This window comes from Neofelis nebulosa, chromosome 3 (genome assembly GCF_028018385.1).
Source record: "Neofelis nebulosa isolate mNeoNeb1 chromosome 3, mNeoNeb1.pri, whole genome shotgun sequence".
In the NCBI taxonomy this organism is placed as follows: Eukaryota; Metazoa; Chordata; class Mammalia; order Carnivora; family Felidae; genus Neofelis; species Neofelis nebulosa.
Window position 1 is genome coordinate 197,692,768 of NC_080784.1, and position 26,248 is coordinate 197,719,015.

The 26,248-nt window shown below is 38.9% G+C and overlaps 1 protein-coding gene across 6 annotated transcripts in view; it reads left to right on the forward strand.

The window, feature by feature from the left end:
- The window catches only part of RAB28 (RAB28, member RAS oncogene family), a 115,011-nt gene that overhangs the window by 60,640 nt on the left and 28,123 nt on the right, over window positions 1-26,248 (forward strand). The window contains exons 5-8 of one of the 6 annotated variants that reach the window (XM_058723083.1): window positions 9,826-9,929; window positions 14,783-14,860; window positions 23,666-23,760; window positions 25,200-25,908. In XM_058723083.1, the coding sequence (XP_058579066.1) occupies window positions 9,826-9,929; window positions 14,783-14,860; window positions 23,666-23,755 (272 nt within the window). In that variant the 3' untranslated portion in view covers window positions 23,756-23,760; window positions 25,200-25,908. Of the gene's footprint in view, window positions 1-9,825; window positions 9,930-14,782; window positions 14,861-23,665; window positions 23,761-24,985; window positions 25,965-26,248 lie in introns of those variants that run through there. The other 5 variants (XM_058723084.1, XM_058723079.1, XM_058723082.1 and 2 more) reach the window with 5 other exon arrangements.

Consider the following 26,248-nt stretch of genomic DNA (forward strand, 5'->3'; position numbering starts at 1 on the left):
GGAAAAGACTGTCATGATTATCATTTTAATAGGAAGTTTTATATAGTGAGATCTACGTACATAAGAATATGTAAAATCTACGTACAGATGAGAGAAGAGCCATTCCCGGGTTGGGAAACAGAGCATTGTATTGCCAAGCACCCCAGAGGCCCATGAAGTGTCTTTATCAATCCTCTTTCTAGCTCTGGAGGCAACTATTATCCTTCGTCCTAATCTTTTCCTTGCTGTTGTTTGTGGTTTTGTCATCTGATGTTCTTCACCGGCATCACTGTCCCGGGAAGTGTGATGTGCAGGCAGGTCCGCTCCTTGTACTGTCGAACAGATGCCAGCGCTCAGAGGCCCGGCAAGGCTTAGCTTCTGGTGTCTTCAACATTGCGGGACAAACCTTAGCTGCCACTGCAGCCCAGGCCCCGTGACCCCAGACTGGGATGCCCTGGCTCTGCCACTGGCCAGAGCTGACTTAGTCCCCATCCCCAAGGTCTCTGGGACTTGGTGAGACATCATTACCTGATGTCTCCTCTCTGGTGCCCCTAATCCCACAGCCGGGACTGCCGAACCTGACGGAGGGGGGAGGGGTGTGGGGCGCCCGTGTGGGGAGCCCGGTGTGACTCAGGCACTGCTTCCCTTCCACCACCCCTCCCCCGTCCCCCCCCTCCCCCCGTAGGTCATACTACTTACTGCCGCCTCTTACTCCAGCCCAGCCTCCCTCTGCTGTGCCAAGGCAGTGGCTTTGGTTATTTAAATAAAAAGGAAGTGGGACTGGAACTCAAAAAAGAAAAAAGAAAGGCCAACATGCAAGTGGACGCATGCAGCTCAAACTCAGTCCTTCGAGGGTCCACTGCGTATTATTTTAGACACAGTTGATCCTTTTATTTCTTTTAAGAGCTTAAAAATGTTTTTGTCTTTATTCAACACCAACTTTGTCAGTGGCTCTTGTGTTCTGTGCTTTCCTGTGCTCATCTGCTTTTGTTTTTAGCTGCACGTAACAAAAGAACCAAATTAGCAGGTCTTAAGTAATGAGTTTGCCATCTCAGTGTATTTGATTTCATGAAATCCGAATTTCTGTGTTTCTAAAGCATCATGAAACAATTGAAAGGAAAATCCTAACCTGAGGGGAATGTTTGGAACAAATTTGGCAAATGTCCTTATCAAAGAAAGTGCTTATACACATTGATAAGGTTAAACACTTAAAACACAGTAGACAATGGAAAAGAAAGGAAGAGACATTTGATAAATAAATACAAAAATTAGTATATACACACACACATACATATATATATATATATGTACACACATATAAAACATCTAGTGTACAGGAAAAATGGTAAACTGCGTTGAGGTCTTTAAATTTATACTCGAAACTAAAGTAGTTTCTTTGATGACACCTTTTTTCTTTATCTGTGGAACACAGTGATTTCCAGGCAGTTATGTTTTTTTAAGAAGGTTGGTTTAAGAATCTACAAAGTCAAGTTCTGGTAATTTTTTATTTTGTGGCATTAGCAATTCTTCTAATACAGTATGATTTACTGTGTCATCAGAGAAAGACAGCATTAGAGAGTGTACATGGCAGGGTAAAATTAAACACATGCTCACAATCAAATTAATGTATTTCATCTGTCTTCAACTAATAACAATCTGTCATGTTATCTATCTGAGTAGGGGCATAAACAGTTTATTTTGTGTTTGGAGTAACTTCCTGGAGGTAGTTAATGTGACAAGTAGTTTGTTTGAATTGAGTATAACCAGATCAACACTCTAGATGTTTCCTTGATACCCTAAAAATTACTGTGAAAATCTGTACAAGTGCTGTGTTTCTATTTTGCTTTTACTTCTTTAAGTTAGACAGCAACATATTTTACAGTCATTTCACGGAGAATATTCTGTTTCTGCCATCATATATGAACTGAGGGGCAAAACCAGTTTATCCTTTTAATGCTTTCTTTCCACTGATAGGGAATAGACACTAATATTTAGCATATATATAGACAATAATTAGCATCGTAGAGCGCTTTCCCTTTTTGTAAAAACCTGTAGTAATACATTCGGGCTTGGATGAAAAAGTCATATTCATTATAGAATCTGTTTTTATATCATGTTGAAAAATGAATATTAGGAAAATAGGAATATTGTAAAGTTTCAGACCAAAATAAAAAAAATACTATTATGTTTTTTAGATTTTAAAAATCTTAAAATTTTTCATCACTTAGTCTCTTATCAGTAGCTCTGATTATTATACATTTGATATGTTTTTTTTTAATATACCTAGTTTTTAAGCTATTTATTACATTTGGTACTATAACTTTGAAGACTGCTCTGTTCATTATATCAGTAATCCTATTGGTAGATGTAGTGGAGGTCCTGAATAAGGATGCCTGAATGCCAGTAAACAAATAGGACTTACAAAGAGAAGTTCTCATATACTTGGCTAATTAATATTAGTGTGTGTGTTTTAGAAGTCAAAATATATACATATTTTAAGCACATGTAAATCAAATTTAGTACATTATTAAAGGTATTTTACTTGTCATATTTGGGCTAATCATGATGGATCATTTTTAAACATTATGTAATTTCACAATTTGTACAGCTGCAAGTACTTTGCAAAAGACTTTATATAATCAAGTGCTAAGGCAAAGAGTATCTTAGTTTATAATGTTGATGGGCTCAATTTTATGATTTACTGTTAGTAATGAATACTTTTAAAGTACTAATGAGTAGTAACCAGGTATTTAATAGTTTACTTTTTTATAATGATGAGAATTTAAAGTTTGTATATCTATATTCTTTTAACTAAATCTCTGTTAGGTTGATGTTAGATAAAATAAGGAAACATCATCCCCAAGGCTGATGTTCATTCTTCTTTGCAAGACATTGAATGGCTTGGTTCTAATTCTGGTGCTACTGACAACTAGCATTGGGTCTGTGGTTAAGTCACCGTGAGCCTTGGTTCTTTTATGTGTGAGTTAGATGAGTGCTTTACCTATTTGCCAGGAGTGTTACCAGGTCCGAGTGTTTTGCAGATTTTGAAACGGAGTTTAGATTGTTTCTGGAGTCTCGTAGAATGGTTTCTCTCTGTTTTTGCCCTCCCATCCTTTCTCCTCATCTTTTCTATCCAAGTAATTTTTTCAAAACACAAGATCACATCGTGCCATGGGCTATGACCCTGCAAGGGCTTCATGTTGCTGAATTTGGCTCCTATCTTCCTGTTACACATGCCACATGTCCCCACTCTTGATCATTATGTTTCTTGGTTTTCCTCTGTTTGGTTTTGTCCTAGTTCCAGTGACTGCAACATTTCTCTCCTCCAGCCTCCTCTTAGCCTGATTGGCTTGTTCTCATCCTTTATGTCTCAGATGAAAGAGGTCTCCTATAGCCATCGTATGAAACTGTCATCATTACTCTCTTGGCTCCTGTCACTCCCCATCTGCTCCTCCTCCCCCAGTGAGTCATCTGTAGTTTGATTAATGTAGGATTGTTACAACTTTGGGGAGGAAGAATCATCAGCTGCACATGTGTAACACTTGCCACCTTCTATTTTGAAAGTTACAGATAATGGTAACTATTTCCATATACAAGCTGGCTAAACGGAAAAAAAAACGCCATATTCATCAAATCTGTAGGAGTGCACCCTTTTTTTATCATTTGTAATTTTCTTTTGAATGGTCTCTGAATTTGGAAGCAAGGAGTTGTCACTGTATAGTGAATGGAAGTGCTTTGAACCCAACAGGGGAAAGATGAGGGTTTGCTAATATATGTCACCCAGAGGGATTTCCTTTTTGTGCCTATAGTTTTGCTCAGGTGGACTGGAATACATAAGGTAAGATGGGTGAAAATGTGGCTGTGTAGGTGGGACCTATATGTGTATGAACTCCTTAGCACCCCATACAGGACCCTCATGCCCCAGCCCTGCTGATTTCACCAGTTCTTGGAAGCCAGGTTCTTCCAGATGCTCATGCACATTTTTTTTTTTTTTTTTTTTTTTTTTGCTGATGTTGTTAAGGAATGTTCATCCTCTCTATCCCCAAGGTTGTGTGATTGTTTTTTTTCCCCTCATCGTTTAGGAGGCAACTGAAGCATCATCTTCTCTGTGACATCTTTCCTAGCCCTCTGAGCAATTCTAGAAATTTCATTTCTCTTTTCTCTTGCTGTACCTTGTCTTATACAGACCACTATTGTTCTCTTGGTCTCAGAATTCCATTGTATAATATCTGTCTACATGTGTTTCTCTTAGCCTTCCTAGCAGTTATAGCACTTAAAAGGTGCTGAGTAAATAATTCACGAATAAATGAATGGATAGACAGACCATAATACACTAATACTTACTGAGTATGTGCCAGTCACATAGTATGCGCCTTACCATGTACCAATCAGTGCTGCATGTGCTTTATACGTATTTCCTTATTTTATCTATCACAGTAACATTATGAGGTAGGTATTGTTATTGCCTCCTCTTATAGGTGAGAAAACTGAGATAAAGGGATTGATTTGTTCAAAATTCCACAAGTGGTAATAGAATAGGAAATCAAACCTAGGCAGTCTGGCTTTGGAGACTGCATTCTTTACTTACCATGTCTTACTTCTTGAGGTAAATCAGTGAATTTTTGAAGAACCACAGTTTTTTTTTTGTTTTTCTCCCCTATATTTGCCTTAGTGCAAACAATTGAGAATTTCAGAAAAGTTATTTCTTGTATGAGAGTAGTTCTTATATGTAATATATCACTCCAGATCAATAAAATAGTAACAAAGATCATCTACTGGTGTATGAATAATTTTTTGTAATAACTCTTTATGATGATATTTGATGTGATGTGACTTATTAGAATAATTGTTTATTAAACATCATTTACTTCTTGTTACTCATAAAATCGGTCTCTGTATTCTAATATACAGGCCACTTTACCCTGAAAGTTACCCAAGTGGATAAATTTTGAACCATCACATCAACTTATGGAGTTAGTATTCCATTGGAATTAGGGCCAAATGAAGGATGAAGTGACAACTTTAGATTCAAGATTGGGTCTTGAGTTGTTAGCTCAGTTAGCTAATGATTCAGGGCCCAATACCTAAAGACCCATTATCTGCCTTATCAGTAAGGACTGGAGGTGGGATAGGTGACCTTGTTCATATGCCTCTTTTCAGACCATTCTCCTTTGTCTTCCCTAAAACCCTTAGATTTGACTATCAAGCCATGTGATTATACCTCTTGCTACTTGTATTTGTTGGCCTTATCAGCCAACCCCTGCCTGAATCATTCCTTGAATTTCTCAGAGAAATTTCACCTGGGTTACAGTCACACCATTGCTGTCACTGTCACCATTCTTGGTAGTTTCAGTATCCATATGGACTGTCCTTGGTCTCTCATGTTCCATGAATCCTTTACCTCCGGTCATCTTGCCCCCGATCGACACCAACAGAGTTATTCTGAAGACCTAGTCATTAACAGTTTCTGAGCTTTTCCCATAGTATTGATACTAATTTCATATATCCCAATCTGTCCATTATCTCCTGTCTTTCCAACTCAGCTTCTTTAGTACCTCAACTCCAGTAAGTTTTAGACCCACACAAAACCTTAACATCAGTTACCAATTACATCTTAACAGTTTTCAATTTCCTGAACCTTTCTTTACTCAACTTGGATTTCACGCTTCATCAAAATAATCACTTCCTTACGTTTACTGTCCTCAATTTACCTGGCCTTCTTTGCAGTAATTGTACATGGTACAGTTTCTCTGCTTAATTAGTAAGTAATTTCTCTGCTTGAATGCACCCCCACCTATGTAGCTGAATGTGGCTGGAACAAGACCTGTAATATACTGTGTCTCATCTTAAATCCAGGTTACTATCTGCAAGTGATTTCTCAGAATCTCTCACATCCCACATCAAATCCATTAGTATTTTGTATTTACTTTTTATTCCAAAAATATATTGAGAATCTGCCCTACTTTTTATCATCTCTACTGCTACCAACTAGAGTATTGTCCAAACTACTATCTTCTCTTTCTTATATATATATATATATTTTTTTTTTTTTTTGGACAAGATTAGAGGGAATTTTATTGCCTTACATAACTGAAAAACCCAATAACTATGCTGTGTTCAGGTGTGGTGTGATCCAGGGACTTAAAAAATACGTACAATCTCTGCAACCCAGTCTCTCTTGGCTCTGTTTTCTTTCCTGATGGTTTTGTTTGTTTGTTTGTTTGTTTGCTTGTTTTCTTAGATTTTTACAGTAGCTTCCTCAATGGCTTCTCTGCTTTACATGTGACTCTGTAGTTTATTCTCTGCAGAGCAGCCCATATTAACCTTATGAAATGTGACCTGCACACCCTTTGTGATCTGGTTCCTAGCTTTTTAAACCTCATTCCCTACTGTTTCCCTTTCTTGTTAACTCATTTCAGCCACTCTGGCCTCCTGGCTTTTCTTTTACTGCTATGCATAATCTTCATTTAATGCCGTTGTCCTTACAGTTTCTTCTGCTTGGAAGGCTTTTCCCAGATTTCCTTGCCCCTTAGCCTTCTGAAGGTCTTTGGCTTACCTGTTTAAAATAGTACTTCCCCTCCTGTGCCCTTTATTTTTCTCCATAAGATCTATTAGCAGTTGCCATACTATGTTATTTTATTTGTCAGTCTCTTGCCTTTACTAAAATGTAAGCTCCTTGGGTCCCCAGCACCCAGGACAGTGCCTGGCCATAATAGGCACTCCTATATAACCAAATGAATGAGTGATCAATAAAGTGGCTGTCCTTAGAAATTGTTAAGCCCAGGGGAGCCTGGGTGGCTCATTCGGTTGAGCATCCAACTTTGGCTCAGGTCCTGATCTCACGGTTTGTGGGTTCAAGCCCTGTGTCGGGCTCTGTGCTCACAGCTTGGAGTCTGGAGCCTGCTTCGGATTCTGTGTCTCCCCCTCTCTCTGCCCCTCCCCTGCTCACCCTCTGTCTCTCTCTCCTTTAAAAGTAAACATTTAAAAAATTAAAAAAAAAAGATTGTTAAGCCCATGTTTAAGCAGAGTTGTAGTGTGGTTGAGGTGAAAGGAATTGCACGTATGTATGATGTTAATGCCTTTGTCCTTCAGTTGCTTAGATATTGGAAGGATATATGCCAGAATGTTTGGGAAATGAGTATGTATTACTGTTATTAGGACATTTTTATTCCATTTTCAAAAATAAAATATGAGAACTGGAAAGATGATGTAGCTCACTGAAGGACATAAAAGAAATTAAACGGTAGCAGTGAGAGTATTGTCGCATGTATGATAGATGACTACTGGATAATAATCTTAAGGATGCCCTTAAAAGTGAAGAAAGGAAAGATTTTAGCATTGTCTCACCATAACTTTATCTTCAGGGTGTACATTTCTGGGTTATTTAGAATTAAGTATTCTAGTAACTGTGTCCTCTTCAGGGTTGACCACTAAATTCTAACAGAACAGAGGAAAACTTTTGGTGAAGTTCTGTGAGGGCCTTTTCTTTATCTGCTGTCTCCTTTGTCGGACTCTCAGTTATTTAAAATAATGTTTCTGATGGTCTTTTATGTTCTTAAAGTAGGGTGGTGGCTTTTTTAGGACCTGGATTGTATATTTTTCTTTTTGTCTTTTCTTTCTTTTTTATTCTTAATGTTTATTTTTGAGAGGGAGAGAGAGACAGAGACAGAGTGTGAGTGGGGAAGGGGCAGAGAGAGAGGGAGACACGAATCCGAAGCAGGCTCCAGGCTCTGAGCGGTCAGCACAGAGCCCGACGTGGGACTCGAACTTGTGAGCCGTGAGATCATGATCTGAGCCAAAGTTAGACAGTTAACTGACTGAGTCACCCAGGCGCCCCATGGGTTATATGCTTTTTGTCTTTGGGTTCTCACTGCCTCCCACAGTGCTTGGTATATAATAGGTACTCAATAAATGTTTGTTGGATAAATGTTGCTGCTGTTTTCAGTTGACCAGTGATAGTACTAGTTTCTCATGGTTATCTTCATTAGGAAAAAAGCTCGTACTTGGGTGGTTAATTCCCCAGTGCTATAGATAAATGTAAGTGGCAGTTAGGGAGTTGGGGGGCAGGTGGTAGGGAGGAAGAAAGAGAAAGAAAAAACAGAACACTGATAGACTATTCCATTTGAAAAGACAAATGCACACACACATTAAGTGACAAACTTCATGTTTGTTTCTTTTTAATTGGACAGTGATTTCATTGGGTAATTTTCTTAGTGACATGATTTGTTCTTACTCATGTTGCATTAGGAAAGCATTTTAGCCTCAATATTATGATAAACTAGTTGTATAAATGTCAGTGCTAATAGCTCAGTATTTTAGTCTTCTACAAATTGATGCCTGTGGTATCTGGACATTTTTTGGCTTGTTCTTGTAAATAAGGTCTCGGTGATGTTGAAGGAACAGCACTTGTGGCCAGAAAGGAAAAAAAGCTCCACATTATCCAAGCTAAGCAGTGTAAATGGGACTCAGAAATCTCCCACTAGATCAGAAATCTCCTAGAGAAAGATCTGTTGAGCCTACAAACTAAAGACCTTCGATATAATATTAAATAAAGCCTTTTATGTAGTATGAGAGCATTTTTTAGTTGATAATCAATTGCCACTATTATGTAGGCTTAGTAGATTTGCAAATTTACAAGTTTTTACAAGTCAGTTGGGTCCCTTCCTCAGGAAATCAGTTTAAGTTTTTTTTTCCTATATTGACTCAAAGAGCCTAGTTGTCCTTAAATCCTGTGAATATATTTGCCTTATAATTTGACGGCATTGAGTCAACACCCTTATAGGGTCTGTAGTGTTGTAAAAGGAGAAACTGTTCAATAAAGGATCACATTTGAAAAAATAGACTGTGCTGGATAAAGCCAGTATTGGCTTTGGTACCGTGCTTTGCTTTAAAGTACCTACAACTTTCAAGGAAATAGTCGTTTGCCCATTACTTTCAAAATGTACACTTTAGATTTGGAAAGCAACTGAGCTGTATCTTTGTGAAATCAAACTGTGGCTATAAATAAAGTAAACATGCAACAAAATATTGTTATCTTTTGGCACAAAATTAATTTTGTATTTGTGTTAACATTAAAGTTTCTAGGGATTATAGAACTATTGTAATTATTAAGGTAATTAAGTTGTTTCAAACTAAATGTGCTTGGGGAAGTGCATCTTGCTTTCAATTACAGTGACCTTTGAACAACATGGGGGTTAGGTGTGCCCATCCCTCGCATAGTCGAAAATCCATGTATAACTTTTGGCTTCCCCAAAACATAACCACTAACAGCCTGCTATTGACTGGAAGGCTTACTGATAACATAAACTGTCAATGAACACATTTTTTATTCGCTATATGTATTATATATTCTTTCAGTAAAGTCAGGTAGAGAAAAGAATGCTATCAAGCAAGTCACAAGGAAGAGAAAATACATTGAGAGTACTATACGGTAGAAGTCCACGTGTAAGTTCAAACCCATGATGTTCAACAGTCCACTGTAATCATTGTGTTTAAACATGTGATGCCAAGATGAGATCTTTTTTGTGTCTCATCAGTGTGCCTGAGGCTGTAGATAATAGGAATGAGTACTTTCCGTTTTTTGAGCCCTTTTCATGTGCTGGTCATTGTGCAATGTTCAAGGAGTCATTCTCAAATAACTATATGAGGGAGGTCTATTTGTTATTCTCCGTTTTTAGATTTATAGACTCAAGCATAAAGAGGTTAAAGAAATTGCTCAAGGTTACACAGATAGTGTCTAAGCTGGGATATAATATTGGAAAGTAAGTCACAGTTAAACTTGTTAACAATGTATTGATTGACTCTGATACTGAGTTTTGTTCTGTTTGTTTTTGTTCACTTTTCTAGTTGATTTGGAGCATATGCGAACAGTAAAACCTGATAAACATTTACGGTTTTGCCAGGAAAATGGTTTTAGTAGCCACTTTGTCTCAGCAAAGACAGGAGACTCTGTAAGTAAAATAATGAATACTGCATATTATAAGTGATCTTTTATTTATTAATAATATTCATAGGAAGTATACGTCCCAGACATAACTTTTGGAACAAATTGATTCCTGTTGAAGATATAAAATAGATATAATGTTTAATTGGTCTGTATTACATTTGCAATTCATTTAGCGTAATTTTATGGATATTTTAGGGAATTTAAAAATATGAGAGTTAAAAAGAACATAAGAAAAGAAAAAGAACGTATAAATCATACATTATCTCAGCATCCAGAGGTGACCACTCACAACCTCATTTGATTCCTTATAGTTTTCTTTTCTTTTTTTTTTTTTTTTATTTATTTTTGGGACAGAGAGAGACAGAGCATGAACGGGGGAGGGGCAGAGAGAGAGGGAGACACAGAATCGGAAACAGGCTCCAGGCTCCGAGCCATCGGCCCAGAGCCTGACGCGGGGCTCGAACTCACGGACCGCGAGATCGTGACCTGGCTGAAGTCGGACGCTTAACCGACTACGCCACCCAGGCGCCCCATAGTTTTCTTTTTCTGATGCGCACAAATACTCAACATTACTGCTGTTGCTGCTAGCGAATTGAACTCACTGAATGCTTGCTTCGTGACTGCACTGTGGTTCTCTCATTCTCTCGCTATCTCTGTGCTAAGGATGAGTCCTGGAGAGATGATGTAATGGGGTCCAGGGTGCACAGCTAATGAGTGGTGGGGATAGGATTTGTAAACCCAAGCGGTGACACTCCAGCGTTTTGAACTGCACTAAATGTTTATTTAAAAAATTAAGATCATAATGTAGAAATAATTTTGCGTTTTACTTTTATTTAAAAATTTATATGCAGAAAGTTTTGCCATGTCACTTAATATTACTAAATAGATTTAATAATCCATACTACCACCAATGAGTGCCATATCATGGCACTATTTTTTAACATCCAGGATTTATGTATTTACTTTTAAATCTTTGTCAATTTGGTAGGCAAAAAAAAAAAGTATTTTCCTATTTTAATTTCTTTGATTGATCAAGGTTAAACTTTTAAAGATTTCATTATCTATTTATTTTCTGATTATTATAGGAACCCTTTGCCCCAAGATAATGCAAACATCAGCACATACCCACACATGCCACTTAAAAACATACAAAAATCAGTACTCCTTGGTAAGTCTATCCATGGGCTGGGCTTCTACTCTCATTTATCTTCCTTGGAGTCTTTTGTCATTTTGGAATTATTTTAACTTCCAGTATTTTACTTTGTGTTTAACCACTCAGTATTTTTTGTGTACTTATGTTGAGCCACCACTAAAAATCCTCATTATTTTCTTTTTAAATGCAACTTTGAAGTCGTTTGTTCTTATGGAATCACTTTGACACTTGTAGTCCTCTCCATCTAGAGGTTATTCTCCTCGTCGCTTGAGGAGTTGCACTCCTAATTTACTGTACTTTTCTCTAATACTACCTTGGTCATAATCCTCGGTGGTTCCATGTTCTTTGTCCTCCACACTCCACCTCAGCCACTGGCTCCCGTGCTCTGTCATTACAAATCACTGCAGCTCTTTTGTCATCTCTGTCTCAGTGTCAGACGTCCTAATCACTGACCACCCCCCCCATCTTTCCAGCTCATACCCCTGACTGCCCTAATCCAGTCAATCTGCAGTCCAGGCAGGACCTGTAGACCCTGATCTGAACATATTTTTAATGTTCCTCACCTCCTGTCATGTTCTCATTTTCCTCTTTTCCTAACTTAAATCTCAGGTGCAATCAAAATTATGGCCGTGCATATGCCCTTAATTCCATTTCCCCACTTTGAGAGTATCAGACTCACTTGGCTAAGTCTTCACTCTGGTTTACAGCAAGCCCCCACTGTTTTGTGGCCGTACCCAAGTATTTGAACAGAGGCATGCTAGCTGTTTCACTCAAAATTCATACTCATCAACCTGAGGTAGGCCCTTAATGCTGCCCAGTAATTATGCCACGTGTCCCTAGACCATGTCTCTGCTGCTCACCTAGGATGAGCTGTTGACTGTTTTTATCACTTCTCTTCTCTCCTCAGATCTTCAGCATTTCCTCGTCCATTCTCTCTGCTGATGGCCTTTTTTCCTAGTTTATAAGGAGTTTGAAGCCAACAGAAGACAGCTGCATACTCTTGCCACATTTACCCCTACTTGCCATGTTTGCTGCCTCTGTTCCCGTATTTCCTGTCTTCTCTACGATTACTGTGGGAGACCTTCTGTGCTCCCAGGTTCAGTGTGTGTTAGTCCCATTTCTCCTTGCCTAGTGAAGAACATTGCTCAGCAGTTCTCTCTTCTTCCTACATCATTGCTTGTTTTCTGTCTACTGGATTATTCTATCTGCATATCAAATATTATGACTTCTCTTATCTTAAAGACAAGGAACTGTGGAGCCCACATCCTTCTTGAGCTCTAGCTTTCTTTCTTTCCCCTGGTTTCAGTGGGATGTTTTGAAAGAGTAGCTCCCAGTTCTCTCTTTGCAGTTTTTCTTGAACAGTTGCGGTTGGACTTTTGCCCCCAGTATTTGATGCACACTACCGTTATTAAAGTCACCAGTGACCTCCTTTTTGCTTAATGCGGTGGTCAGTTCTTAGTCCTCATCTTACTGGACTTAGTTGTGGCATGTGAAATAGCTGATCACTCTCTCTTCTTTGAAATACTTTCCTCATTACCTTCCAGGATACTGCCCCTCCTGGTTCTCCTCTTCCCTTGCTAGCTACTCTCTTTCATTGCATTTTGCTGATTCCTTGTCTCTCCAACTTCTGAATAATTGGAGTGCCCTAGGGCTCAGTCCTTGGGTATCTTTTTCTAAACTTACTCCCTTGGTCATCTCATTTAGGCTCAGGGCTTTGACCAGACCTCTTCCCTAAACTCAAGACTCGTATATCCAATTGTCTGCTCAGCACCTCCACTTAGATGTCTAATAAGCAGCCCTAACTTAATTCAGGTTCAGAACTGGACTCTTGATAGTCCCTCCTAAAATCCCTCATTGTCTTCCCCAGTTCAATAAATGGCAGATCTTCTACTGTTGCTAAGGCCGAGAAAATTTTAGAATCAGTCTCAACTCCTGTCTTTCTTTTACATCCCACACCCCACATCTGTCTATTGCCAAGTCCTGTTGGCTCTACTTTCGTGATATGTGCAGGATTTGGTGACTATTTTTTACCCTCTCCTTGCTGCCACTTCGTTTCAAGCTGCCATCATCTCTTACATCAGTGTCCTTGCTGGCTTCTCTTTTTGTACCCTTGATCTTCTACAGAGAGAATACTCAATACAATCATCAGATTGACCGCATTAAAATAGAAGTCACGGGGCGCCTGGGTGGCTCAGTCGGTTAAGCGTCCGACTTCAGCTCAGGTCACGATCTCAGGGTCCGTGAGTTCGAGCCCCGCGTCGGGCTCTGGGCTGATGGCTCAGAGCCCGGAGCCTGTTTCCGATTCTGTGTCTCCCTCTCTCTCTGCACCTCCCCCATTCATGCTCTGTCTCTCTCTGTCTCAAAAATAAAATAAACATTAAAAAAAAAAAATTAAAAAAAAAAAATAGAAGTCACATCAGGCCATCTTCTCATGGCTTCCATTTAACTCAGAGTAAAAGCCAAAGTCCTCCATAGCCTGCCGGATCTTGTGGTTTGTATTGCCTTCATCTCTTTGCTCATTTTCTTCCACAAACCCTCTCTTTGTCTCCATTCCAACACACCAGCTTCCTTGTTTTCCTTGACTGTTGACCATCAGACTATAATGTATAATGCTTTTTAGGATGTAAACAACATATGCCTGTTGGGTATATGTATATCTTTTTTTTTTATTAGAAATCAAAATTAAATTTGTTGCAATAAGTATTCAGTAAGCAATCATGAGATAAGTAGGAGTAAGAATATGATAAGACACTTATGAAGCAAGACAAGTTATACATCATAGTCAGTGTGCGATTGGAGCCCTAGGAATCATAGTGGGCCCCATTATAAGCCACATATGTATGAAAGGCTATTTATAGAAAAGTATTGTTGATTTCTGTTTAGTGATAACAGTTTACTGTTCTTTTACTCTGCACTGATAAAATACAGTAGACATTACTAACTTGTTTTGCTCAAGATATACGGAGGATTTATTGAAATCTATGAGAGCCACAAAGATTATTAAAGGGTTGGAAAGTAAGACCTTTTGAGATAGGCTAAACCCAGACCAAAAACGGATACAGAATTGGCAGTGAAAAACCTGGGTACTGAAGTATAGGCTAATTTATTTTCATCTTCTCCAGGACTTCTAGGAGTTTGTTATACTAGTAGTTTTTGTTTGTTTGTTTTGTTTTTAATGTGGTATCTATAATTAATTGTTTTATGTTAAAATCTTAAAAATTAAAATTTTTAGGGATAAATGTCTTTATGTTTAAAAACTTTCTCTTTTTTTACCGTTTATTTATTTTTGAGACAGAGAGAGACAGCATGAACGGGGGAGGGTCAGAGAGAGAGGAAGACACAGAATCTGAAACAGGCTCCAGGCTCTGAGCCATCAGCACAGAGCCCGACGCAGGGCTTGAACTCACGAACTGCGAGATCATGGCCTGAGCTGAAGTCGGACGCTTAACTGACTGAGCCACCCAGGCGCCCCTTTATGTTTAGATCAATTTAGTGAATTGTATGATTTTCAAATTATGATTCAATATTTAAAAAAATTATTACTCTTAAAATGTTAGTGTATTTGACAAAGCTATTTTTGGAATAACCTGGTACATCATATTTTTGCAATTCTTGCTGTTTATCATTTTTTAGAAAATTCAATTTATTTGAAGGAACCTAAGCATGCCTGTTTTAAATCATTTAAACCTATTTTTGTTATGTAGGTCTTCCTGTGTTTTCAGAAAGTTGCTGCTGAAATCCTTGGAATCAAGTTAAACAAAGCAGAAATAGAACAGTCACAGGTGATTATATTTGAACTTTATATTTTTAAAAAACAATTTATTTCCTAAAAGGCATTAATTTTCATCACTGACTCCCTTCACATTTATGCATTCTATGTACATATCCCTAACAGCCTTAGGAATAAATTGTGTGTGTGAATCAGTGTTTATTGTGGAAGGTGGAAGATGTGAATAATTTTGCCAAATTATGATGCCCTTCAAACTTCATTTTGTCCTAAAGTTGAGATTAATATAATACAAATTTCATCAGTGATTAAATAATGGGTTAAGTTATACTTCCTTATTTAAGTTCTTCCAGGATTACTGTACTATAATATTTTTTGTATTTCATATAAAATGCCAGAGATTTATCAAAGTTCAGTCTCAGCATTTACTCCATGTTTGCTTTGGTAAAACATTATGTTTTCTTTATGTCTCTGTTCTCTGTTCTTCTCTAAAACATCCCCCCCCGTAATGATATTAATTCTTGATGTTATTTTATCATTAATTTAATACACAGTTTAATGATGGTATTAATTATTGAGAATTTCTGAATTCTTTCACTATTTCTAGAAATTCTTAGACTAAGAAACAAATGTGAATACCAACAATCAAGCATTTAAAATACCACCATACTATTATGCAATTCACATGTTTGATAGAATGAAAAATCAGAGAAAGAGCCTATCGTATAACGTTAAGCTTTTGGTTTGCTGAGAAGGCAACAAATAAATTACATTTTTCCTCAATCCCCTCCGCTCTGTCCCCACCCCATACAGCTAAAAGGGTATAATTGTCCTTTTCCCTTTTTATATTTTTCTTTAATTCTTTCAGTGTTCTGTTTCTTATTTTTATGGTCAGTCTGTGTGCGTACGTGTGTGTGTGTGTGTGTGTGTGTGTGTGTGTGTGTGTTTTAAAACAGAGCAAATATCAATTGAAAATTGTCACGCTGTTGTGGCTGTTTCTAGGATTTGATTATAATATTGAAACTGTGGTAATCTTTTATTTCTTAGCTTTCAAGACTTATTATGGTAAGGTACAGTGTTAAGATATTTTATGCCATGTAAATTGCTCTCAGACATATAAAAATAGCTACAGTTGACTCTTGAACAACACGGGAGCTAGGGGCACTGACATCACCCTCTGTAGAGTCGAAAATCCACGTGTAACTTTTGGTGTTCCCAAAACTTAACTACTAATAGCCTAGTGTTGATTGGAAGCCTTACTGATAGCATAACCAGTTGATTTTCGTATGTTATATGTATTATATACTGTATTCTTCGATAAAGTAAGCTAGAGAAAAGAAAATGTTTTTTAAGAAAATCATAAGAGGAAATACATTTATATTACTGTATTTATATTAAAAAAATCCAGAATAAGTGGACTGGTGCATTTCAAACCCAAGGTCAACTGTGCTTGGCTTTGGCCCAGGAGGATGGCTACAAGGAAGAGCAATGACCATGACTTGCTTGATTGAACAGAACTTGGCAGACTCCAGAGCTCGAATGATTTCTTCTCCTTTTTAGCTCCTTTTTTTTTGTTCTGTTTTTTAAGTTTATTTATTTATTTTGAGAGAGAGCGCACACAAGCGAACACGTGCGCATACATGCACAAGTGGGGGAGGGGCAGAGAGGGAGGGAGAGAGAGAATCCCAAACAGGTTCTGCCCTGTCAGCGAGGAGCCTGATGTAGGGCTTGATCTCACGAACCATAAGATTGTAACCTGAGCCGAGATCAAGAGTCAGATGCTTTACTGACTGAGCCACCCAGGTGCCCCTAGCTTCTCTTTCTAAATGATGTTTGTCTCTGGTTAATTAGAGAGTTCATGAGTGATTATCATATTGATCATATAGATGTGGTATAGTGGTGGGTCTAAAGAAGATTTAAAGGAATTTAGTTTCTGCCTTAAGTGAAGAAAATTATGATCATGTACTAGGCATTGTGTTACCTCATTCAACCATCTTCTTAACTCTGTGGGGCAGGCAGTATTTCATCATTTTATGGGCAGGGTATGGAAACTGTTAAGATTGAGTAACTTGATTTCACTGACCTATGATTAGGCAGTGGTGGAGGCAGGATTTGAACTCAGGGTCATTTGAGAATGACGCTGCTCTATTGGAAGATTTGCCGGGCAGGTTGAAGTAGGAGGAAGAAAATGACGGAAAGAGAAGCTCGTATGGACAAGCTGAAAAGCTTAAGTTATATTTTAGAAGCAGAAGGGCAGTTTGGTTAAAATAAATGACCATTGCATTGTAGAGTGGAAGGGATTTGAAAAACGATTATGGAGATTTATGAATGCCAAGTGGATACATTTTATGTAACATGTAGATAGTAGGAAATCATTTTTTAAAGCTGGGAAATAAAATGAAAGCAGTTTTTAGGTAGGAGTAATCGAATGGCTGTGTGCACACACGTGTGTGTGAGTGTGCGTGTGTGTGAGAGTGTGTGTGGTTGGTAGGGAAAGAGATTGAAGCAAGGAGACTATACTGCCTTCATGTGATAAGGACTGGACTCAGAGAGGAAGGGAAATAATGGATGTAAGAGAGCAGAATCAACAGGGCTTGTGGATCGACTGGATGAAAGAGACAAGTCCAAGATTACTTTGCAATTTCCCTCCTAAGGGGATGGACAAAGGAGAGCCCTGGTGACTGGTGGGCCCTCCCTAGAGTGGAAGGTGTGCTGATACATCGCAGGCAGCCACTCCAGGAGAAAGTTCTCTGTACTGCCTCATCTTCACAACAGTGGTCAATTTCAAGAAAAACTCCAGAGAGATGGACTAACTTGGGATACTTTTGAAGGCAAAGTTTTAGGGAGGCTTTAAGGTTCTTAGCTCCCTCTCAGTCACCAGAGCCAGATAGCTACTATTTTGACGTTAGAGATGGATTTAACATCTAGGCATATTTTTTTTTTTTAAAAATTAATGTTTATTTATTTTTGAGAGAGAGAGCGAGAGAGCCCACCCAAGTTGGGGAGGGGCAGAGAGAGAGGGAGACACAAAATCCGAAGCAGGCTCCAGGCTCCGAGCTGCCAGCACAGAGCCCGACGTGGCGCTCAAACCCATGAGCCGTGAGATCATGACCTGATCTGAAGTTGGATGCTTAACTGACTGAGCCACCCAGGCACCCCCTTTTTAAAAAAAAAAAAAATTATTGTTTATTTTTGAGAGAGACAGAGCACAAGTGGAGGAGGGGCAGAGACAGAGGGGGACACAGAATCTGAAGCAATCTAGGCATATTTTAACTGCGGAGGTATCCAGATGTGTAAATTACATGGCTCTCTATACTTCCTGTACACCTTGTAAACCTTGTTTGTTTAGTGCACCCTGTCATCTTGTTTATTATGTGATGACATTTATTCAATCTTCAGTTTGTTGGTGGCGTTTACTTTGAATTCATTTCTTTGAGAAGGAATTCAAGTTACTAGAGCCCTCCTTTGTTGTGTTTGTCAGAATCCTTTGTGTAGGGAAGCCTCATTTTTCTTTCCTGAATCTGACGAATTTGGTGCCTTTGCAATTAAATTACTGATTGCACAATGAATGTTTCTCAGTGGAAACATTTTTGAAAGTTTATTTTTTAAAAAGAGATTTCTAAGAACCTTACTTGCAAGCCAGCCAGCTGTGGTGAGCCCAGAGTTCTTTCTTTTTTTTTTTAATTGAAATTTATTTGGTATATAACATTGGATAAACTTAAGGTGTATGACACATTAATTTGATACATTTACATATTGTAATATGGTTGCAGTTGTAGTGATAATTAGCACCTCTGTCACATTACATCATTATCCTTTCTTTTTAGTAGTTGGAATGATTAAGTTCTAGTGTCTTAACAAGCCTCATGATTATAATACAATACTGTTGTCTATCCTCAAGGTACTGTGCGTTTCATCTCTAGAGTCTATTTACTACTCGTTGAAAGTTTGTACCCTTAAACGGCATCTCTTTGGTCCTCCCCATCTCCTATCCCCTGGCAACTGCCATTTTATTCTCTGTTTTCACACCTTTGACTTTTTAAAATTTCACACATAAGTGATACCACACAGTGCTCGTCTGGCTGACATCTCTCATTTAGCCTAATGGGCTCAAAAGGATATCCATGTTGTTGCAAATGACAGAATGTCTTCCTTTTTTGTGGCTTAATACCACTCCATTATATATATTTTCACTACATTTTTTTTTAATCCATTCATCTATTGATGGACACTTGGGTTGTTTGAGTATCTTGGGCTATTGTAAAGTTGCAATGAACATGGGGATGCATATACCTTTTCAAATTAGTGTTTTTCTTTGGCTAAATACCCCAAAGTGGGATTACTAACTCATATATATGGTGGTTCTGTTTTTTAATTTTGGGGGGAACCGCCATACTGTCTTTCATAGTGGTTGTACCAATGTACGTTCCCACCAATAGTGCAGAAGGGTTCCTATTCCTCCACATCCTCACCAACATTTATCTCTTTCTTCTTAATGATGGCAATTCTAACTGGTGAGTGAGAGAGAGAAGGAGAGAGAGAGAGGGAGAGAGAGAGAGAGAGAGGTGGGGCATGGAGGCAAGGCAGGGTGGGAGAGCCCACGCACACTTGTTTTCTGTGTTTTTTATGCCATTTGAAGGATACCTGGGGGAATTTAGTATAACATTTGATAGTGTTTTGTATTATTTTATGGAGAAGGAGCTGGATGGTAGACTCACCAGACACATGGGAATTGATACTTTAGTAATTGAGTTTGTGACATAGGTATTTATAATCAGATTAGAGTCTTAGTTCCATTCAGTGATTATGTAAAGAGATTCTGCTATTTTAGTTCTAACCTGCATTGTTCCTCTCAGGAAGTTCTAGAAAACAAGTTACCAGCACGTTTTGCAAGCTTTGCAAGGAAGGGAAAGGGAAAAAGGGAGGAAAGAAAGGGCACACAGTTCATTAATACAGCAGACACTGTTTGATGGCCTCCTTCATGCCAGGGACCACAGCAGCGTCTGGGGATACAGAGAGAAATGCACTAAAGTCCTTGTCCTCAAGGAGCCCCCAGAATAAGCGGGGACAGACAGCTATTTAGACACTTAATGTGCACTCTGGATGCCTTTTCCACAATCCCTGATTTAAGCAATAGCTGCATTTGTATCCTTTATCTGTTCTCCGCCCTGCCCCACCCCTCCCCTCAACTCTTCTCCTGTAACATCCTATAAAAGTTAGGACTAGTTGTTAACAGATGTCCTCATTTCCCATGTTGCTTAAGTTTTTGGTTTGTTTGTTTACAAAGTAGTCAGACCTTTAGGGGAAAGAATGAATTTCCAATTGCTGTTCTCTAAAACGTACAGCATTTAGCTTTTCAGTAATCCATCAGATCATCTAAGAAGAAAATACATCATCCTGTGTCTTCCTTCTTTCAGTCTGAATTACAAGGAGGCCTTGCCATATATACTTGGTGTTAAGAGTTCTTAATACATTTTTAAGCCTTGACATTTTTCACTTGCCAGTTAATAAACTATTGTATTTCTGTTTGGTTCGAACTTGGTAAGCATTAGTTTCTTTAAAACAAAAATTTCTCTCATGTCTGAGATACTAAACTTGCTAACAATATATGTATTCCTTATGTCCCCTCTGAGTATTTTCTTTTTTTTTTTTTTTTTAAATAGAATCCTTCTTTTTTTTTTTTTTTTTTTCAACATTTTTAATTTTTATTTTTGGGACAGAGAGAGACAGAGCATGAATGGGGGAGGGGCAGAGAGAGAGGGAGACACAGAATCGGAAACAGGCTCCAGGCTCCGAGCCATCAGCCCAGAGCCTGACGCGGGGCTCGAACTCACGGACCGCGAGATCGTGACCTGGCTGAAGTCGGACGCTTAACCGACTGCGCCACCCAGGCGCCCCCCCTCTGAGTATTTTCATACTATATATGAACTTACCTAGTATAGGACCCGGTATGTAGTAGGCATGCTCAAGACTTAACTAAAGTCAGCACATAACTGTACGACTCAAGCACTGTTTGACCCCTGGTCCTAGGGTCCCTCTCTTCAGCTGTATCTGAAAACTGATCTTCCTTAAGGAGCCATGAGGAACATAGATTCTTCTTAACCCACATGTTAATCTTTATAAATTTTTTCAACCTGTTCACAAAAACTGCCCTGGGATTCTTTTCTTATCCCGAACATCCTTGTCTTCCTTGTGAAACGTATTTACTCACTTTGTACATACTACTCTAATTCTCGGATACTGAACATTGCTTCATGGATCTCCATATCATATCCCATGTTTTTCGTTCTCTCCTCGCCTTTTAAAGTTACTTTCTCATATGGTGTCCAGATCTAAAGGTGGGACTTTAGAGACCATGTATATAAACCTTGTGTTTTATAGACCAGGAGGTTGTGAGCACCAAAGCGGTAAAGTAACTTTCACCCAAAGAAATGAAAGCTACTGGCAGCATCTGATGGCACATTGAATGGAAGAAAAAGAAAAGTAGTTTCCTTTAAATTCCTACGGTGTGCAAAGTACTGTGCTTCAAAAAAAATGCAATATCCATGCTTTAAATGGTAATCTACAATTTTGTTCCACTTTGAGTGTTTATCCGTCATGATATTCTTTAATATTTTACGTACCTGTGTTCCATGCTAGACTCTTAGGCATCTCAAAACCAGAGATTATATATTATTTATCTGAATGTCTTCGATATCTAGAATAGTGATTGGCTTTGAATGAGTGATAGTGACAGGTGTTTTAGCCTTCAGGGTATGTTTACTCCACATCCTGAACATGACAGACCATGAGTTTTATAATAGTAAATGTGTTGCTGCCGTCTGGATTAAGACACAATTACAGAATTGGCCAAATTTATCTTTAGTGTCTTCCCACGAGTCCATCCACTCTTTACACCGTATGGCCCCAGCTCCTGGGTTGCTTTCTTGCTTGCCCTCTACATAGCTACAAGTTCGTTTCCAGTATCCACTCATAAATACTCTTCGACAAATAAGGGTTAAGCTGGTGCTCTTTCCCCTTAGGGCCACTTCTTTATTTTGACTCCATTGATTCATAGCAGAGAATAATAGCAGAGTGTGCTTTCTGGCTCCACAAGTAGAAGTTGGTGTTTTGTAGGTCACATTTTCTCTGAAAACATCACTGAGTGGCTTGTAAACAAGCTGCCTACTATGAAATCACCTACCATGAAGTTTACTGCATGGAAGTTATGTTTTTCTCCTCATAGAAACCAAAGTTTTGAATCTGCAGAGCCTTGGTCTAACTTCCAGTTCAGAAACTTCGTATAAAGCTTTATGTCGGACAGCCAATGCCTCCGAGAAAGATATTGCCTTGTTAGTTCTCCGTTAATTTGATGAAAATTAATGGTGAAAATCCAAATCATTTATGTTAGTCAATACTTCAACCAAAATGTTTTGACCACAGGTCAGTAACCTGGTTGTGTTTATAGGATAGGGTTTAAACAACATTGCGGAGGATTAATGAGTTGCTTACTGATTATGAAAATCCCTTTTCTTTATTGTAACCCATAGTTTGGCCTGAAACGGTTAGGTTTGAGGAGGTCAGATAATGGTGTTCAACGTTAATACCTCATGTGGCAGTTGGTAATGCTTCTGTTGATAGCATCAGGCCAAATGCCTAGTAAATCATGAGTCTTGTCCAGAAGTTAATGCTGCTTGCTAGAGAACTGGAGTGGAGCCCATCCAAGGCTAATGTACCAGAGCACCCTCTTGGTTTACTTTCAGTTGTTTGTCCACAGTCTCTATAAATGTCGTCACAAACAGCTGCCCAGATTAACATGCTTTTCAATATGTGTTAATAGATCCTATCATGAAGAGACTTCTTCTGAAATCAGGTATTTGAAATCATAAAACAAGAGAGGATAATTTCAAGTCTACCACACTTGAGGGGATGTTTATCATACCTGCTTGTGGTACGTTCTCTTCTCATCTTCAGGGTCATAGCGATCCAAACCGAGCAAACTAGTTGTGCTTTTTCACTTAACCAAACACTTAGATATTTGAAACAACAACTCTTGGGCTTAAATATTGTATGTCAGGAGTTTTTTTTTTTTTTTAATGATAGAAAAGTATGCTTTGCACTGTTTGCTTCTATATGGAATTTGGAAGCGTGAAGGTAAGGGTTGTGTGGGATGAGGGAATGAGCATCAAAATTAAATCTTTGACAAGGAATAGACATTATTAAATGTAAAGATCGTGACACATGACTTCCTCGGATTTATGCATCCTCTCCCCACCTTCAGAGAAAATTAATTACTCCTTCCCCTGTGTTCCCACAGCGTAGTCCACTAGTAGAGCACTTATCTTGTATGGCAATTAGCTGTGTACGTGTTTCTCTGTCCATTAAGTCCAGAGCTCCTTGTGAACAGAGCCTGTGAACTCCCCCACGCATTCCCAGTACAGGATGGCTGGCACAAAGAGGGGTCTTCGGTAATGTCGAAGGAGATGGAATTAAGTACTTTCACTGCGCTTAAGCATAGAAAAGCCCTGTAATTCCTTGCTGTCCTCTGAAATTCTGGGCACTACGTATATTATGTGTAACTGTGACACCAAAAATGGAACTCACAGCTCGTCTGGGAGGGTCAGTAGCCATGTCTATTTCAATAACTAAATAGAGTTGCAAAGAATTACGTTTCCTGGGTCTTTGTTCATTTTCTTTCCTTTTATATGCATATATTCTGCTGTTCTTTTGTGATGTGTTGAAAGTTATGTGTGTATTTCTTTTTCTCCTTTGATGCCCCCTTCTATTATCATCATTGAACATACTTTCCATTTTTTTCTTTCTTTCTTTCTTTTTGTTTTTCTTTCTTCCTCATCTTGTTTGTATCGTACGGAATTGGCAGCATATTGTCAGGGCAGAAATAGTGAAGTACCCGGAAGAAGATAATCAACGTACCAACTCTGCTCAGAGTAGAATCTGTTCAGTACAGTAGTGCAGGTATTAATGGGTAAATGATTGCAATTTGGGGGAGGAGGGCGGGAGAACTAGTGGTTGCTATCTTGTTCTTTAGTCTGAAGTTCACATGATTATTGTACATTATTGGGAATTAATATTGTGTGAGTCCTGTTTTAGAACTTTGGAAAATTGATTCTTTGCCAGGACACCAACAAATTAAACAAGGAATTGGAACAAATTAAAATAACATTTCGGTTACTTTCAAACATATTTGTCTTTATAGTTGTGTTTATTGCATGTGCAGTGAAGTGGAGAATTGAGACAGTTATTTCATTATTCACTCCTTCCCATTTTTCCTGAAGTAACGTGGTAATCAAAAGAGTATTTTTAAAATTTGCCTTGAATTACCTTTCTTTGTCTGCTCGTGTGTGCAGACTTAGTAATAGAGTTGAGAACAGTAAAGGAGCTGTTTTAATTTAAATTATTACTTAGGGCATAATTGCTAAATTCATCATTGAAGATATTCCTTGAAGTGTGGGTTAGAGGGATGGAAAGAAGAGTTAAAAGTGTCTTTTGGTTTAAATTATTTTAAAAACACGAATCTGAGGTAATCTTCTAAATTTTTCTTTCTGTATTTTGTTAGAAACATTATTCATAGCCCAATAGTGAGCTCTTTGGAAGTAAGTTAGGGATTTGGGAGGAAAGTTTTAAAAATTGGGCTGCTCAAAACATTTCTCCTTTATATGTGACTCCTATTTAACATTTACACATTTTCTTACTAACTCACAAATTGCTGCAAACATTCTAAAAAAGTTACGGCTGGAAATAATGTCTATTTAAATATTAATAAATAATGACATTTTTACTTCGAAATTATGAGGTCTTACCTATGAATTAAAATATGCTGAATGATTAATTTTAATTCTTTTGCCTTAAATTATAAGGCATGTTGATTTGTCAATTTTTTATTAGACTTTTGGTGACCTCAAGTTAGCGTCATGAAACCAGGGAAGATTCGGCAAGGGAATTAATATTCCATCCTTAAAAAACAAAAAACAAAAAACAAAAACCCACATCCCTCTCTCCCCACCGTCTGAGCTCTACATGAGTTTGTTCTCTGATTGATTCTTTTAATATCCGCTCCGGCTTCATTTATGATGTCTGTCATCAGGAGTTCACCGGAGTTCAGAAAATAAAAATATACTTTAAGGAGCTCTTTCTAAATGTTCTGATGTCCTGATAATGACTCTGTTTTCTTTTATGACAGAGAGTGGTGAAGGCAGATATTGTAAACTACAACCAGGAGCCCATGTCAAGAACTGTTAACCCTCCTAGGAGCTCTATGTGTGCAGTTCAGTGAGCACAGCTTGCTTTTGTCCCCGTAGTCCTGGCTGCCCCTTGCCTCTGTGTGGGCCCGGCACCTCTGGAAGCTTGTGTTCTCCGTGGCCATCTCTGTTGTTCAGTTAACGCTTTCCTCTCAGCTCCCTCAGTCGGCCGCAGGCCGCTCCCTGGCCCGGACGGAATTCCACTTCTGGACGGCACACTTGGAATCCGAAATGGCCCTTCTCTGGACTTAGACGGCTTCACTGGAAAAGAATAATGTTGGTCCTCTTTACGTTCTCCCTTCTCTCTCACCTGATGTAAACTTTTTTAGACAAATCTCAAAACTCCACGAGTCTTGGTCAGCAGCCAGGATTTGGCCACGGCACGGTTTCATTCTCTTCTCTGAACTCCTACCTGGCAAAGTACGCGTCAGAGTGCAAACATTTAAACAAGTAACGTATTTTATCTACAGATACTTCAGAAGGCATTCTTTTGCTATCTCTTGTGAGTGAAAATATCTAAAGTTGTATCCACCTGAAAATGCTTGAAATAAAGCTCTAATAGATCTATTTTTTTCATTTTTTAAAAAAAGGCCTAAATGGTTTCTATAGTAGCTATAGCTCACAGAGTAGTGAGTATTCGATATTGTATTTTTATTACTGTATCATGCTCATGGTATATTGTGTACTACTCAGGTTAGATGGCTTTGTGAATTTGGAGAACTGTCCAGCTGGTGCTGCACGCGGACGTGGTCCGGCGACCGTGCAAGAGCCCTCCCAGGACGCGTCACGACTGCTGTTGGATCATTGTGGGTTGGACTGTCCCTGATGTTCAGACGTTCTTCTGCAAATAAACTCATTCCAGTTACTTTTCGTGGGGGTGTTTTCCTTCTGCCGTTTGCCTTGTAGTGACAGTAAACGGTGTGTTCGGGTACTGGATGAGTGATCACGTCGCGTTTCCTAAGCGTTCGGTCACTTCGAATTGTTAGGTTGTTCCGTTGGACGGATTCGGGTCCAGACCCTGCAGCCCGGCAACGTCAGGGGCTCCACCCTCCACCCGTCTGCCTTTCCTCCTGCCGCCGGCCTGTGCCCTGCCCGCCCGCGCACAGGCCGAGCGCGGGCTCGCCCCTGTGTGCTTCTGGAGGCCCTGCCCTCCCGTCTTGAGGTCCAGGTCCCTCCGCCTGGCCTCCCTCCCGCTCCAGATGTCT